The following is a 15,286-nucleotide window of genomic DNA, read 5'->3' on the forward strand; positions in this document are numbered from 1 at the left end:
GGCCATCTTTTCACTACCTCCCCCTCTCCCCAACAAGCAACCAATTGTCTGGTTACTATTCATTCCTATTTTGCAATATTTGACCCAAGCTTATTCAGGGTCATCATCATTTTTAGTTAGCCTACTATAACATCCTCCTATTTGGCTCCTTGCTTTCAATTTCTCTCCATCCTATAATGGGAAGAGCACAAGATTCGGGATCTAAAGATGTGGGATGTCATTAAATGATTAAATTTCTTTGGGACTCAATTTCCTCATCTATAAAATGAAGGAATTAGAACAGATGACATCTAAGGTACCTTTCAACCTTATGTTCTATGATTCATCCACAGTCTATCCCACTTGACCTACCACATTTATCTTCCTAAGACACAGTTCTGACCAGTTGTTCCCTAGATTAGAAACCTTTAGAAACCCTCCCTGGTTCACTGCTGCTTAATTGTTTAACTTGTCTCCCTTCAGTCCAATTGTTTAACTTGTCTCCCTTCAGTCCTCACTTAACTTCAATCTCCCTCACCACCTTCACATTTCCCCTCATGAACTCTTTGATTTGGATTGGAATTCCAGATTGGAATTGCATCTCACACACCTCCATCTTTTCTGTCTTAAACTTAAGTGCCACCTCCTCCATGAAGCCTTCCCTAGCTACAAAGGAACTCTCTCTCTCTCTCTCTCTCTCTCTCTCTCTCTCTCTCTCTCTCTCTCTCTCTCTCTCTCTCTCTCTCTCTCTCTCTACCTCCCCCTCCTCTAATCTTTTATATATTCTATTAGGACTTCTCTAGCTCATCATAACTTGCATAACAATTATTTGTGTATGTCCCTCATCCCCTTATCTTAGTACATTTTTTTGACTCATTAACGTAGCATTGATGCCTTATTCTCCTCTGCATCTCCCCCAGCACAGACTCAGTGCCTTGCACACAGAAAGTGGTCGATACAGATTTTAAAAATTGAATTGAAGACAGGGCATGCTATTCACTAGCCTCTCCGTCTCCTCTGTTCTGCCGTGGTAGAAAAGCAGGACAGGAAATCCGGGCTTAAATCCTGGTTTTGCAATCTAAAGCTCTGCAAGTTTGAGCAAATCACTGGACCTCTCTGGTCCTCGAACTCATGCTCTGCAAAATAAGTGGGTTGGATTAGATGATAGATCATAGGAATGCTATGATTTATTCCTTTACTCCAAAGACTCCATCGTGTACAAGCGAGTCATGGGAAGGGCAGTGACCACATTAAAGGGTAGAGTCGGGGCAGAGATTCCCACTCACCTCCAAACGACCCCCCCCTTTTAAGATTCTGTGGCAAAGGTGCCCCTCCCTCTTCCCCATTCCTCTCCTCTGCCTCTTTGTGGGGCTTTCCTGGGATTTCTAGCTGACTTTATCCGTAATGGAGGGTGAGGGAAGTGTGGGTGGGGGGGCTCAGAGAAGCCACAGCCAATGGCGGGAGGGGGAGAGGGCTGGGGAGAGACCCTTTTATTGTGTGGGCCGAATGGGTGTGGCTGGGTTCCCTCGGACACGAGAGGCTGCGGGGCCTTTGTGGGCTGGTCCCGGACATCTCCAACGCGCGAGGCCGTCCCGGACTTCGGAGGCCGGCTGGGCTCAGGCCGGACTCTCGCTACTTTTTAGTTGTGCGACCTTGGACAAATCACTCTTTCCTTTCCCTCTCCAGCAGGCTCCTCTCTGTAAGGGACTGGCCTGAACCACTTCTGGGGCGCGTCTGGCTCGGACATTCGCGGTTCGCGCCTCGGTTTCCTCCTCTGTAACACTAGGAAGACCTGAGGATACCTAGGTCGCTCGCCAGGACCACGGGGCTGTTATTTTGCCATCATTCCGGGGTGTGGAGTCCAGCCCAGGTTTCTGCCCCCTTCCCCGGGGGCATCTACGAGGAAGAGGAGGAGGAGGAGCAGGAGGGGGAGGAGGACTTCCCCTCCCCGCCTAGGTAGGGATCCCCGGAGCTGGGGGCGGCCGGGCTCTCAGCAGCGCCGCGCTGCGCTGCCCCTCCTCCCTGCCTGCTCCGGCTCGGGCGCCGTCGCCGCTCCGGTCCGCGGGCTCCAGTCCGGGTTTTGCGGCGCCCCCCCCCCGCCCCCGCCCCCCCAGCTCCGCTCCCTGGCTGCGGCTCCGCGCGGCTCGCTCGCTGCGCTCCGCCTGCATTGCCGCGGACCCGGCGCCCAGGGAAGCCACGCGCGGGCCGGCGCGGCCGGGGAGTGGCGTCTATGCAGCCGGCCCGCCCCGGGGAGGGCAGCGGCCCCCGGGGTATGGACACCGGGGCCGGCCCGGGCCGGGGCACGAGGCTGAGGTGCTGAGTGGCGCGGGGCTCGGGGCTCGGGGCGCCCGCACCCTCCTGCCCGCATTCTCCTCCCGCGCGCCTGGCCATGGGCTGCTCCCCGCGGGGCCTGTGGCCCGCGCTCCTGGCTCTCGTCCTCGCCGTCCGACTCCGCGCCTCGGGTGAGTCACGCGGCGCGTGCGCGGCCGGGGCTCCGTGGGTCCGGGGCTGGGGGGTGCGGGGTCCCGGCGCGCGCCCCGCAGGGAGAGCCCGCCCCGCGTGGCCCGGGCCCCCCGAGGCCAAACTTTGCGGGCAGGGATGCGGCTCCTCGCTGCGCTACGCCCACCTCCCCGGGCCCCTTCCTTTTCCCTCTCGGTGCCGCCGCCTCCTGCCCTTCTCCCAGCCCCACCACCGTCCCGAATCTCCACCCCCCCCCCCCCCGCCCCGGGCCGCCTGACTCTGAGGTGCTGAGCACCTGGGGGGGGGGGGCGGCCGTGTGAGGTAGGTGCCCTAGGGCGCTCTCGGAGGAGCCCTGGGCGAGCGAACTTTGCGAGCTGCTGTGCTGGCACTCGAAGGCCACGGTGGGGGAGACGTGGGAAGGGGGCCGCCGAGGAGGACGGCAGGGAGGATTCTGAGCCCTGGTTTTGAGCCCAGTAGTACAGAAAACCTAGCGAAGTCTTAGCCCCGTCCCTGGCGTGGGTCCCCGCTCCTGCCCAATCCCACCTGTCCCGCCCTCGGCCCCACTGCACTAGGATGCCCCGTTCGCACCCGCCCTGTGAGGGCTTTGCGGGCACGCGGGCACACACACATCTGGCCGGCCTGTCTGGCCGCCTCCGGCGCGGGTCGGACATGCCCCGTGCATACCTAAGGCAGGCTTCCATCTGTGGCCGTGCCCGCCAGGGAGCTCGCAGGAACGTCCTCTTTTCCTCCTTTAGCTATGAGTTTCGAGGAGCCCCCCTCCCTCTTGTCTCCTCTCCATCCTTCCCCTCCCTCCCTCTCTCCGTCCTTCCCCATCACACCTCTGCCCTGCCTGTCCCGCTGCTTCTCTGCCCTTAGGGGCGGTTCGGGCCGGTCTGAGCCTCCAGAGGTGGGATGGCTCTGCCCAGGGCTCCTGCAGTCGCCAGGGACGCTCTGTGAGCTTCCCCAAGCTCCATTCCCCAGAGACCTTTGTCCCAGGTAGAGGGCAGGGCATGGGTGCGCTGGCTGGGGCATCGGAGGGGCCGGCCGGCACCGGGTGACTAAGGGAGGCTGTGCCCGAAGTGCTCTCAGTCATGGGGTCGGTCAGTCACGGGGTACCTCAGGGGCCAGGGGCCTGGCGCTGCAGGGATTATAGGGAGTCTGTTGGTTAGAGCTCCTGGGGGGAGTGCTGTCTGACTGATGCTGATGCCCGTCTCCTTAAATGGTCTCTCCAGGGAGCGGTGCCTCCCGCCGGGTCTTTCTCCCTCCCAGTTATCCCTACCTTCTCTTGTCCCCTCCTTTCCCTAAGTACTATTCCAGCCCCCACCCCTATTTCCCACTTCTCCATCATTCCCACGCCCCTTCCTATCTGTTGTCACGTCCCCCACCCCTTCTCCCACCCCACCTCTATCTCTCCTCTCCCTTGCCCTTTTTCATCCACTCTTCTCTTGCCTCCCTCGCTACTCCTTCCTGCCCCTCAGCATCCCCTCTCTGCCCTTTACACTCGAGTTAGCCTATCTGCCCCAGGAGTTCCCCAACTCCCCCGACTTATGTTGGATAGTCACGTTACACAAATGAACTGTATTTTGGGGTGTTTGTATGCTAAGTGGAGGGCATTGTGGTGGTGCACATACACGTTACATGGATGAGTTGGAAAAGGGACTGTTTCCCTGTATCATGGATGGTCGTGGGTGATGGATGGATGTTTGTGTGTTGCGGGGATAGTCATGTGTGTGATGAGTACATGGTTCATCTGTGACAGGTGATCGGGTGTTGCACAGATGGGTGCATGTTTGCATGTGATGCTGATGAACATCTGTGGGAATGTGCACATATGTTGATGTATGGGATAAACCGTGAGGTGTCTGCATGTTACACAGATGCCTACTTGTATTTGCAGTTTGTACCATGTGTGTGAGGACTGTGTGTTACACAAATGAACATGGGGGGGGGGCTGCCAGTGAGTCAGGAACGCACAGTCTTGCAGAGGGTTGGGGGGAGGGCTGGTACCAGTCACTGGCAGATTCCTAGGGGGTGTGGAGAGGGAAGAACTGAGCTTTGTAAGGGGATAAATTAAGAGGAAAGAGGGGAGAGCAAGGGAGCGGAGCAGACACCTGTTGGGTAGTGGCCAAGGGTTGCCTGCAGTGCTCCAGGTGAGCATAGTGTCCTGCTTGTGGATGTATGTCTAGGGGTAACCCCGGCCCCACCCCTGTCAGACAACGGGTCTACCTCTCATTCAGAGAGGGGAAAAAGAGAAAAAGGACATGGGGGGGCTCTAAAGGCCTTTCCCCAAACACTCAAGGTGGTCTGTTGTGCATGGTTAGTACGGTGGGACGACCCCGAAAGGCCTGGGAGTGACCCCTAGCCCTGGCATCTCAGCCCTGTTCTTAGTGAAGGATGCAGGTCTATGTAGCTCTCTGTGTCGGCAGGGGGAGCTGGGCGTCCCAGCTCAGGGTTTGAATGCTACTTCATTGGAGACCATAGCTCCACCCTCGACCCCCTCCCCCAGGCCTGACCCAGCCTTGACCCCAGCCTTCCTCCTCTCAATCCCAACTTCTATCACCCACAGACCTCTCCTGTAACCTTCTGTCTCACAAATACTCAGTCCTTCTCACCCTTCTCCACATTCATCCCTCCCTCACACACCCTCTTCTGTCTCTCTCCCTGTCCTCCCTCCTGTTTGTCTAGTTCTCTTAGATCCCCATCTCTTACACATCTGTGCCTGTTCTTGTCTGATTTTCTTTCTTTTATACATACCCGTCCTCTCTACCAATACTCTCTCATTTTTCTTCTCCCATGTAGACTTTTTACATACAGACCCCCTTCTTCCTCTTCCCCCTTTCTCTTCTTTCTTTCTCCCTCCCTGCCTCCCTTCTCTCTCTCTCTCTCTCTCTCTCTCTCTCTCTCTCTCTCTCTCTCTCTCTCTCTCTCTCTCTCTCTCTCTCTCTCTCTCTCTCTCTCTCTCTCCCTCCCTCCCTCCCCCCCCTTCCCTGTCTTTTTCTCTTCCTCCCCCTTTTCCCTTCCTTCCTTCTGCATCTTATTCTCTCATACACCAGTTCATTCTTTGGAAAACACGATCATTTCTAAAGGAACTTCACGAGCCCCATTCCTCCCCTCATTTCCTTCCCCACTTCACTTTTCCATGTGTAGAGAGAAGGGGGACACCTGAGGAGCTTGGCTGGACTAGGGGTTCAAGGAGGATGGATTTTGTAACAGGTCACATTCCTGTGGGGCTTTTTGGTTTACAAATGGCTTTCCTCATAACAGCTTCATGAAATAGGTAATGTATTATTACCTCCATTTTATAAATGAGGAAACTCTCAGTCAGTGGTAACTCACCAAGGAGCTTAATGCTAGTAAGTGGAAGAACCTGGGATTTGCTCTTCAGTCTTTCCATTCTAAATAGAGTATTCTTTGCCATAAAGTATGTCTGCCTGCCCAGAAGGAGATGAGTTAGGCCCCCTGAGCTTCTTGCACTCTCATGTGCACGCGCACACTCACACATAACTGCTCTTCCCGTGTAGGGGAAAGGGGACCCTCTCTGGGTGCTGGCCTAGAGAACAAGAGGGTCTCTTCCTACTTGGCCCCCTGCTGTCTCCTGCTGAATAGAAGCCCCAGATAGAGGCCACGCATTAAGGCATCAAGCCCATCAAGTGCACGGGGTGGAGGGATGTGTTCAGTGCTGTGTCTGTGGGCATGGCTCGGTGACTTTATGTATAGATCTAGCTCTGTAGATGTACCTCTCCGCCCTGATGCTTCCAGGTTTCCTCTGTGCTTTCCCTGGCTCTGACATTTCTCACAAAAGCACCACCGTCCTCCCAGCCTCATATCTGCGTCCTCTTTGCCTCTTCTCTCTCCTTCACGCTTCACATCCAATCGGTTGCCAAGTCCTATCATTTTTTCCTTCTGAAATATACCTTGGAGTCCTACCTTCCTCTCCAGCCCTTCACCCAACATCCAGTCCCCTATCACCACTACCCCAAACTCCCATCCAGCACCCTGTGCCTTCCTCACTCTTTGCCAGGAGCCCCCCTGCACTTCCAAATCCTTTTGTACACATTTTCTGAAACTCATCCTGATGCTCAGATACCTTCAAAGGCTCAGTTCTTATTTGAAGCCTTTCCCAGTTCTCCCCATTTATCAATGTTCTGCCTCAAATTATTTTTTATTTACTTTGAATGTATTTATTTTGCATTTACATTATCACTATGCATTATCAGTATTATTCCTCTCTCCCTTGCCCTCCAAAAAAAATTCAGAATTAAAGATTCTTGAAGAAGATCCTTGTTTCATTTTCTTAATCTTTGTATCCCTAGGACCATGCTTGACACATAAGTATCTTATAAATGCTCTTTGAATAAATTATTGTAATTAATATGATAAAATGGAAAGAGTACTAGACTTAGAGTCAGAAGGACTAGATTTGAATCCCAGCTTTGTCCCTTCATTGGCTGTGTGATTACAAGCAAATTACTTAACCTCGCTGGCTCAGCTTCTTCCTCTGCTAACTGAGGACACCTAACTTGAAGTGCTATTGTGAGAAAGATACTATTTGAATTTTAAAGTGCAACATAAATGTGAATTGTGGCTGGAATTTGTTTATTATTATTATTATTAGTCATGACCTTCATGATCAAATCCAAATTTGCGTATTTGTTATTCCCCATATGATTCCCCAGCCTCATTTCCCACTACCATCTAATACAAACCCTCTGTCCTGGTCATTCCTGATTCCCCCTGCTCACTTTGCTCCCTTCCCCTCGGATGGCCTTTCCCTTCCTCTCTGCTCAGCTAGATCCTTTCCCATTTTTTTCTGGACAAGGAGTAGGGAAAATTTGAGAATACCTCAGTTACTAAATAGTTGTATGGTCTCAAGAAATTCGAGCTCTTCACCTAGCCCTGAGTCATTTGCAGAATAAGAGCCTTGGATTAGCTAATGCCTGAGATCCCTTCTGCTTCTAACATTCTGATTTCTAAATCCTTGACCTCATATTTATAGAACAAGACTGGAAAGAACCTCAGAAGTCACCTAACCCAATCTCCTTCGTTTTTAGATGAAGAACCAAGCCCTGGTCAGATTCCTTCCTCTCCAACCTTTCACCCCACATCCAGTCCCCTTTCACCACTGCCCCAAATTCCCTTATGACATGTGAAACTCTATAGTCACTTCTCTTTCTGCTAGACCATGAGGTGCTGCTGCAGTCTCCCACTGCCTTCTCAAGCCTCTGAACCGTTTAGTCATTTTCAGTAGTGTCTGACATTTCACATTTGGGATTTTCTTGGCAAAGATACTGAAATTCTTTACCAATTTCTTCTCCAGGTCATTTGACAGATAAAGAAACTGAGGCAAACAAGGTTAAGTGACTTGGTCACACAGCTAGGCAGTGTCCGAGGCTGCATTTGAAATCAGGAAGAGGAGTTTTCCTGACTCTGGTGACACAAGCTAGAATTGATGATTTTATATGAATTCATATATGATTCCAGGAAACGTGTTGGCACCCATGTGGAAGCAGGTGTTCTGGGAAGGAAGGTTGGTTTTGTTTCCCCATTTGTAGCAGGGAGACATATTTCCAACTGTGTAGGTAAATGCTCTGACCAGATAACAGGACAGGAAGAGATCACCAGGTAGCAGGTGTGTCCTAGAATGTAAGGAGTAATTTGAGGAAACTAGTCTCTTTTCTCTTCAAGGAAGTAAAAAGGGACCCCTAGACTACCTGTATATCCTGGAGAGGGGAGGAGGCTGGCTATGCACATCCCTTATTCCGATTCCAAGATATCATCATTCAAGAAACATTTATTAAGCACGGTGCTGTTAGACACTTGGAATACCAAGAGAAAAATTAAACTGTTCCTACCTTCAAGGAGGAGACAACATATATAAGTACATATAACAACATGTAAATATACATAGATAAGTAGACACAAAATAAATATAAGGCAACACACGGGAGGAGGAACCAGCAGCGAGAAGGGAGGGGGGAGTCAGGAAAGTCTTTCTGGGGAGGATAGCACTTGAATTGACCTGCAAAGCAAGCTAGGAATTCCAGAGTCGATCAGAGTTCATTTCAGCATGGAATACAATGTATGCAAAGGCAAGAGATGGCAGGTGGATGATGAGTGGAAAGGCAACTAAGTGATGTGGTTAATAGAGTACTGAGTTCGCATCCAACCTCAGATACTACCTTAGCTGTGTGACTCTGGAAAAGTCATTTAACTTTTGTCTGCCTTAGTTTCCTCAACTGTAAAATGGGTTTGATAATAGCAACCCTCCCAGGGTTATTGTGAAAATCAAATGAGATGATAATAGCACAGTGAGATTTGGGATTTGTTTATTATTAGTAGTACTATTTAATGGCACATTAAGAAGTGCTTGTGTCCCCCCTCCTTTGTGTGTGAGGGATACAGCAAGAAAGCAGGCTTGGCTCGACCTTAGCATGCATGAAGGAGAGTCATGTGTTACAAGGCTGGAAAGGTGCCTTGTGCCAGGCTCTGAAGGACTTTAAATGCCAAATAAAGGAATTTGCATTTGGTTCTAGCAGTAAGTCATAAAGAGCCACAGCAGGGGACTGACTCATAGGCCTTTCTAATTTATCTAGTTCTTTGAGATTTAAAAAGAGCCATTGTGTATAGTCATATTTGTTATACAAGGGTATATACCTGCATACATATGCATGTATGGGTTGTTCGTGCATTCTGCCCCCAGTTATTCATGGTTACACTGCTGCTTCTTTTCCCTGAGATGCTGGATTCCACCAGCACCGCCCCTAGTTAGGGGGCTCGTGGAGATGGAGCTCCCCTCCTGGAGACATGACCACTGTCACTTATTGGCCAACCGCTTTCTGCCTCAGTTTCCTCAGCTGCAAAAAGAGGGTAATAATAGCACCTATCTCTCAGGGGCATTGAGAGGACCAAGTGAGATCATATCTGAAAAGCACTTAGCACAGTGCCTGGTACATGGTGGCCATTACATTACTGATGATTCCTTTCCCCCTTCCCAAGACACCCTCAGGAAGATTTGGTCACTGACTCACAAAATGGTGGATCATAAAGATCCACAGAGATTCTTCAGCCTTCCCCTTTCCCCTTCATGGTATAATGGGGAGGGAAAGAGGAAGATTAACTTGTATTTTAAAGGAAACACCTCTTTCCCCATTCCCAGCATCTCTGGAAGGGATTCAGTTGGGATTTTGCCTCTTTGCAGAGAGAGACACTGAGGCTCACTGAGGTTAAAGTGACTTTCCCACGATCACGTTCTTGACACCTGGCACTGTCTTTTGTTTACCTTGCCAGTCATACCACCTCCCTCTCACTCAGGCAGACAACTGGCAAGAAGTGGGGGGGTGATTCAGGGATAGACTTTGGGGTCTCGTTCCATAAATGGAGGAAATTCAGAGGTTTGTTTCTGTTCAATCAATTGTCTCAGGTGTGTTGGTTTTTCTGTATATAAAGGAGGAATTTAATAGCTGTTCAGTTGAATTGAGAAAAAAGACCAGCTTGATCTGTGAGATAGCATGGTATAGACAGGAGGCCAGTGCTTAACTCAAAAGTCAGCAGGGACCTAAGTTTAAATCCCACCCTGGAAGCTTAAGAATAGTATGTGGTCACAGGTATGATGTCATTTTATTGCTCTGAATCTAGTTTCCATATCTGTAAAATGGGAATAGTGAAAATAACAGCAAACAATAATAATATTTATGGTACCAAATTAGCTTTATAAAAAACCTGTCATGTGATTTTACCAGTGAGGAAATTCCTCTTCCATTGCTAATCAGCATGTCTCTGCAATTTATAGCCTTAGAGACTTGACTCTTAATGAGACGATCTATGTAAATCTCTCTGAAAACTTGTTTTTAAAATATCTGAACTATATCATATATATATATAATAGACCATAATATATAGTGTTTTATATAACATTATATTAATATATGAAGATCATAATTGGGAATGGTTAGGAAACACCTCATATCAAGGGCAACTCTTCTGCAGTGTAATTTTAGTTTTAGAGAGTTGCTTGGGGCATCAAGCCATTAAGGTGATTTGCCCAGGGCCACATTGCCAGTACGTGCCAGACACAGGACTTAATGCCAGGTCTTCCCTGACTTAAAATTGGCTCTCCACTACGCCACAATGAATTTTTTTATTAATTTTTAAAATTAATTTTATAATTATATTTTTGACAATACATATGCATGAGTAATTTTAATTTTTTTAACAACATTATCCCTTGTATTCATTTTCCCAAATTTTTCCCTCCCTCCCTCCCTCTACTCCGTACTCCCCTAGATGACAGGCAATCCCATACGTATTAAATATGTTACAGTATAACCTAGATACAATATAGCCAAAATGAATCTTAAAGGGAACTCTTTAAGCTCTTCCCATTATCCAATTGAGGTTCAGTACATTGTATCCAATTGTTTAATAAATGCACCTTTAATCCTTGAATTGTTGCCACTTGGCTACCAGTTGCCAGATCTCCCAGGTCAAAGAGGGGCTCCCCCATCACTTCCTGGAAATTGACCTTCTCTCCCCATTCAGATGATAGGAAGAGCCTCAAACCTCAGATGGTTGCAGAACAAGCAAGCAAGACATCTCCTTCCTTCTTTGGCCATTAGTCTATCACTCATTAGACTCTGGGCTCCTTAAGACGTTATTTTTTGCCTTTCATTATATTCCCATAACTTAGCCTAGCACATAGTAGGCACTTTGTAAATACTAGTTGACTTACTAGCCACTAAGGGCGCAACCCTCCAGCAGGTACCCACCTCCTAACAGAGAGGTAATAGACTCCAGATACAGATAAGACACACCTTTTTGGAAATGGCCAATGGGGCACATATTTGTTACAAGGGTTTTGTTTTTCTTTTTCTTTTTTTAATTTGGGAAAGAGAGAAAGGGAGATAAGGTCTTTCCTCTTCCCTCTTCCTCACCCCAAAAAGGAGGAAATACAAATAGTGAGAAGGAATCACAGACAAATAGGACAGCTTTGAGAGTTATATGTCAAATGTATTATAGAGTTAAAAATAAAAGCAAGCTGTACATAATGGAGATTTGCAATTTCATGTACATCCTCCTCCTTCTGTTCTACAGTGTATGTGGAAATGGGGTGTTAGTTAAGTTCTGATAAAAATAAAGTTTTTAAAATTTACAGTAGAGGAAAGAAAACCAAGGACAGACCCCCAGCAGACTAGAGAATCATACATCTCTTCATTCTTGACTCCCCCTCTTTCTGGATCATTTTAAATAGAGCAAAAGTTTTAAGTTGGCTCTTGAGATTTGTCCCTGATGCCCTGGGGCAGAGGGTCCCACCAACTTTCCAAACTTTTCTCACTTGAACTGTTTGCTTTCTTGGAGAGTTGGAAGGGTCTCTAAAGTCCTCTTGCCCAACTTTTTAATTTTACAGATGAGGAAACTGAGGTCCAGAAAGTAGAAAAGGCTTTCTCACAGTCACACAGCTAGAGAGTGATGGAGTTGGCTCCTAGCCCAGCTTTCTTGACTCTACATGCAATATTCTGTCCAGTACAACATTTTGCATCTTTGCCCTATACTGACATCTCACAAGCCTGGAAGCCCCTCTATTAAAAGCATTCTCTTCCTTCCAGGAGAGATCCTGGTGCCAGCTGGCTCTTCTTCAAACCCCTCTCCATGGGACTTCATCTCTTTTTACCTCATTTCCCAATTACTTGTGTACATTTCTACATCTTATTACAATCCTGGCTCCTCTGTGTTTTGCCTACTAACCAAAAGCATACAGTAAGGGCTCAATGAATGTTGAACAGAATTGAGTTGACACAACTCCTGGGGATGGGAGGTCAGTCATCTTGCTGCCCCTAAGCTAGAACAAATCCTGATTTTATCTGAAAAATTGCTAATCACCTTGTTTCAGTCTAATTTAACTCATTTTAAGAAACATTTATTAAGTGTTTTCTTGTGCTAGGCACTTTGCTACATTCTGGGAATATAAAGACAAAAATGAAAGCCTCTACTTCCAAGAATTTTATATCCTACTAGAGATATACTACCTGTAATAAGTCTCTAAAAATAAATATAAAGCAATTGTATTTATTACACCAAAGTAATTAGTGAAGGGATAACACTATTTACTTCAGGGAATCAGGAAAGACCACTTGGAGGAAGAGTCACTTGAAATGAACTTTGAAGGAGCGAGGGGTGGAATGAAGAGGCAGAAATGAAGAGGGAACGCATTATAGGCCTCAGAGATATAGACAACTGACCCGTCCCCCCAAAAAAGCCCAGAGATAGAAGATGGAATGTGGGTAAGAAGCAATAAGAAGGTTCCTTTGGCTGGATTGTAGACTACATAGGAGTCATGAGTAATCAGCCTGGAAAGAGAAAGGTGAGAAAAATTGTGATTGCCAGAGAGAAGGATTTGTATTTTGTCTTTAAAGACAATAAGGAACCGTTGAGGTTTCTTGAACAAGGGAACAACTCAATTAGACCTGACTCTCAGAAATAACCAATTTGATAGCTGGGTGAGAAATTGATTGAAGAGGGAAAAAGCGAGATGTAGGGATCTCAGTGAGGTGGCTTCTGTAATGATAGCACAGGTGAGGTCCTGAGGGGGGTTACAGTGTGTGGATAGAGAGGAGACAGTCTCTGGAAAGGTTATGAGGGATTAAATCAGTAAGATTTGGCAACAAATTGGATACAAAAAGTGTGAAGGAAGAATTGAGATTGACTCCTGATTTTCAAAACTGGATAATCTAGAAAATAGTGCTGTGACAGAAATAGGAAGGTTAGGTTGATAAGGGAAGAGATGAAGAGCTCTGTCAGTGGAGGTGTGGCCTTAGGAACAGGAACAGTGAGGATTTGCTGCTTACATGTGCTCAGTGTCTACCCTCAGTTGGGGCCTGAGACACTGACAACCTTTCTGACCACCTTTACTCTGGGGCAGGTGTTCTTCTCACATCTGCCTGCCACCTGCTCCCCTCACAGTGGGATTCTGCATTTGCTATATGAGGTGGTGGCTGGCTTGGGAGCAGGACTTCAGGCATCTCAAAGTGCTGAAGGATGAACTAGGTAAACCTGTGCCCAGATGAGAATTCTTTTGTTTTATCTTTGTACCAAAAAACCAGGCCCTTCCTGAGGATCAACCAGACATGCATCAGACCAGACCCATGTATAAGGAAGGGAAGACATGTCATCCCTGATGCCTTTGTTTCTAAACTCTGCACATAAGCTATTCTGGTTCTGATAGAAAGCTTCTTAGGGTCACACAGAGCCCTCCCTCCCAGCTCCCATGCAAGGAGAATGATTGGGGAAAGGATACTAAATGAGTGTGGATAGACTTAGTGCTCTCACAACTGCCTTATTTATCAGAGAGGGAAACTAAGGCTTAAAAAGAGTGACCCAGGTACTAAGTATAAAAGCCAAAATTCAAACCCAGGATCATCACTTCTAAATCTAGTTCTGGTTTTGTATTTGTGGAACATGTGTGTGTGGTGTGGTGTGTGTGTGTGTGTGTGTGTGTGAGAGAGAGAGAGAGAGAGAGAGAGAGAGAGAGAGAGAGAGAGAGAGAGAGAGAGAGAGAGAGAGAGAGAGAGAGAGAGAGAGGAAAAAAAAGAAAAGAGGTATAAAATGTCTTTGTTTGGATTTCCTCCCATGGGATTAGATGAGAACAGGATTCAGGAGGGGGGAGCAGGAGCCCTGGATGTCTTTGTCTTTCCCTGTAGGTGAGATGTTCTGTGTTTGTGTGGGGTAGGGAGGTCCGCCCCTATCCCATTCCCCTCTGTCTCGATGTCCAGGAGCCAGTGGACAAAGAGAGCTCTCTTCCAATCTCTGCCCATCCTCCCCAGAAGGCTTCTTGCTTTTAGGAATCTTGTCTGCCCCCACCCTAAATCCAGATCTAGGGACCAGATCAGGAAGGGGATTGGATTCCCTGTAGGTGATGGAAAGAACTGCAGGTGGGAGGGGATCGCTAGCAGCATAGAGCAGATAGGAAGGTGACCCTCCCCCATGGTACAACCTCTCCTGCAGCTTAAAGCCTTTGCTGCTTCTATCCAGCACTCTTCCCAGCCCAGCATCTGGAAGGCCCATCGCTCAGGGTCACCTTGAAGCTTCCAGCTGATATTAAGGGGAAGGGGAGTCAGTCTCTTGCTTGGAGATATTTTTCAGCTCTGGGCTGGGGCTTGGGCAATGGGAGAATCAGACAGGATAAGACAGAGAGGGGATGTCTAGAGCAATTGTCCTTTTCCTTGTTTCCCTTGTCTCAAGGGGAGGGAGGGGCTCAGGATTACCACCTATCTGGTGCCTTTCTATTTGAAGCAGTCTTAGGTGCCTCAGAAGCTACTCCCACAGACCACCTTGACCTCCAGCACAATAGAAATCCCTTACTTCTGCTGCCACAAAGTTCTGTGTGCTTGCTATTTTTTTCTTTATGAATCTAACTTCCCAAAAAAGGAACTGCCCCATTCTCTCTTCAGCCCCCAGAATTGTTGCCCTCAATCCCCCAGAAAATTGCATTTTTTCTTCCTTTTCTTAGTCTCATTGTTTCAGACTCCGGTCCTGAAGGACCTGATGAAGGCTCTCCAGGCATTCTAAGAAGGGGAAGGGGGAGATCACTCATAGCCTCTCCAATTCCCCTCTTCTTAGGGTTGAACCCCCAGCACTGGCCTCCCATCCTAAGCTCCTACCTCCATCAGGCCTGTACGAATCTCTGAGCCAGAAGGAGACACAGAAGGGCTGGGGTGGGACTTACTGGTTTAGGGACAAGGGAGGCAAGTGGGGAACCCTTGGGACACTTGGCATATCTAAACCATCTGGTTTTAATCAGTAGGCACGTGAGCAGGTTTGCCAAGGCCCCTGCCTAGAGTCCACAGGGATTAGC

At 48.2% G+C, this 15,286-nt stretch overlaps 1 protein-coding gene across 3 annotated transcripts in view; it reads left to right on the forward strand.

Annotated features, from left to right (window-relative positions):
• Window positions 1–2,159: 2,159 nt before the first annotated feature.
• Window positions 2,160–15,286, forward strand: part of UNC5A (unc-5 netrin receptor A) — a 99,294-nt gene continuing 86,167 nt past the window's right edge. The window contains exon 1 of one of the 3 annotated variants that reach the window (XM_074292206.1): window positions 2,160–2,441. In XM_074292206.1, the coding sequence (XP_074148307.1) occupies window positions 2,369–2,441 (73 nt within the window). In that variant the 5' untranslated portion in view covers window positions 2,160–2,368. The remainder of the gene's footprint in view (window positions 2,442–15,286) is intronic. The other 2 variants (XM_074292204.1, XM_074292205.1) reach the window with 2 other exon arrangements.

Source organism: Sminthopsis crassicaudata, chromosome 2 (assembly GCF_048593235.1).
Source record: "Sminthopsis crassicaudata isolate SCR6 chromosome 2, ASM4859323v1, whole genome shotgun sequence".
Lineage (NCBI taxonomy): Eukaryota > Metazoa > Chordata > Mammalia > Dasyuromorphia > Dasyuridae > Sminthopsis > Sminthopsis crassicaudata.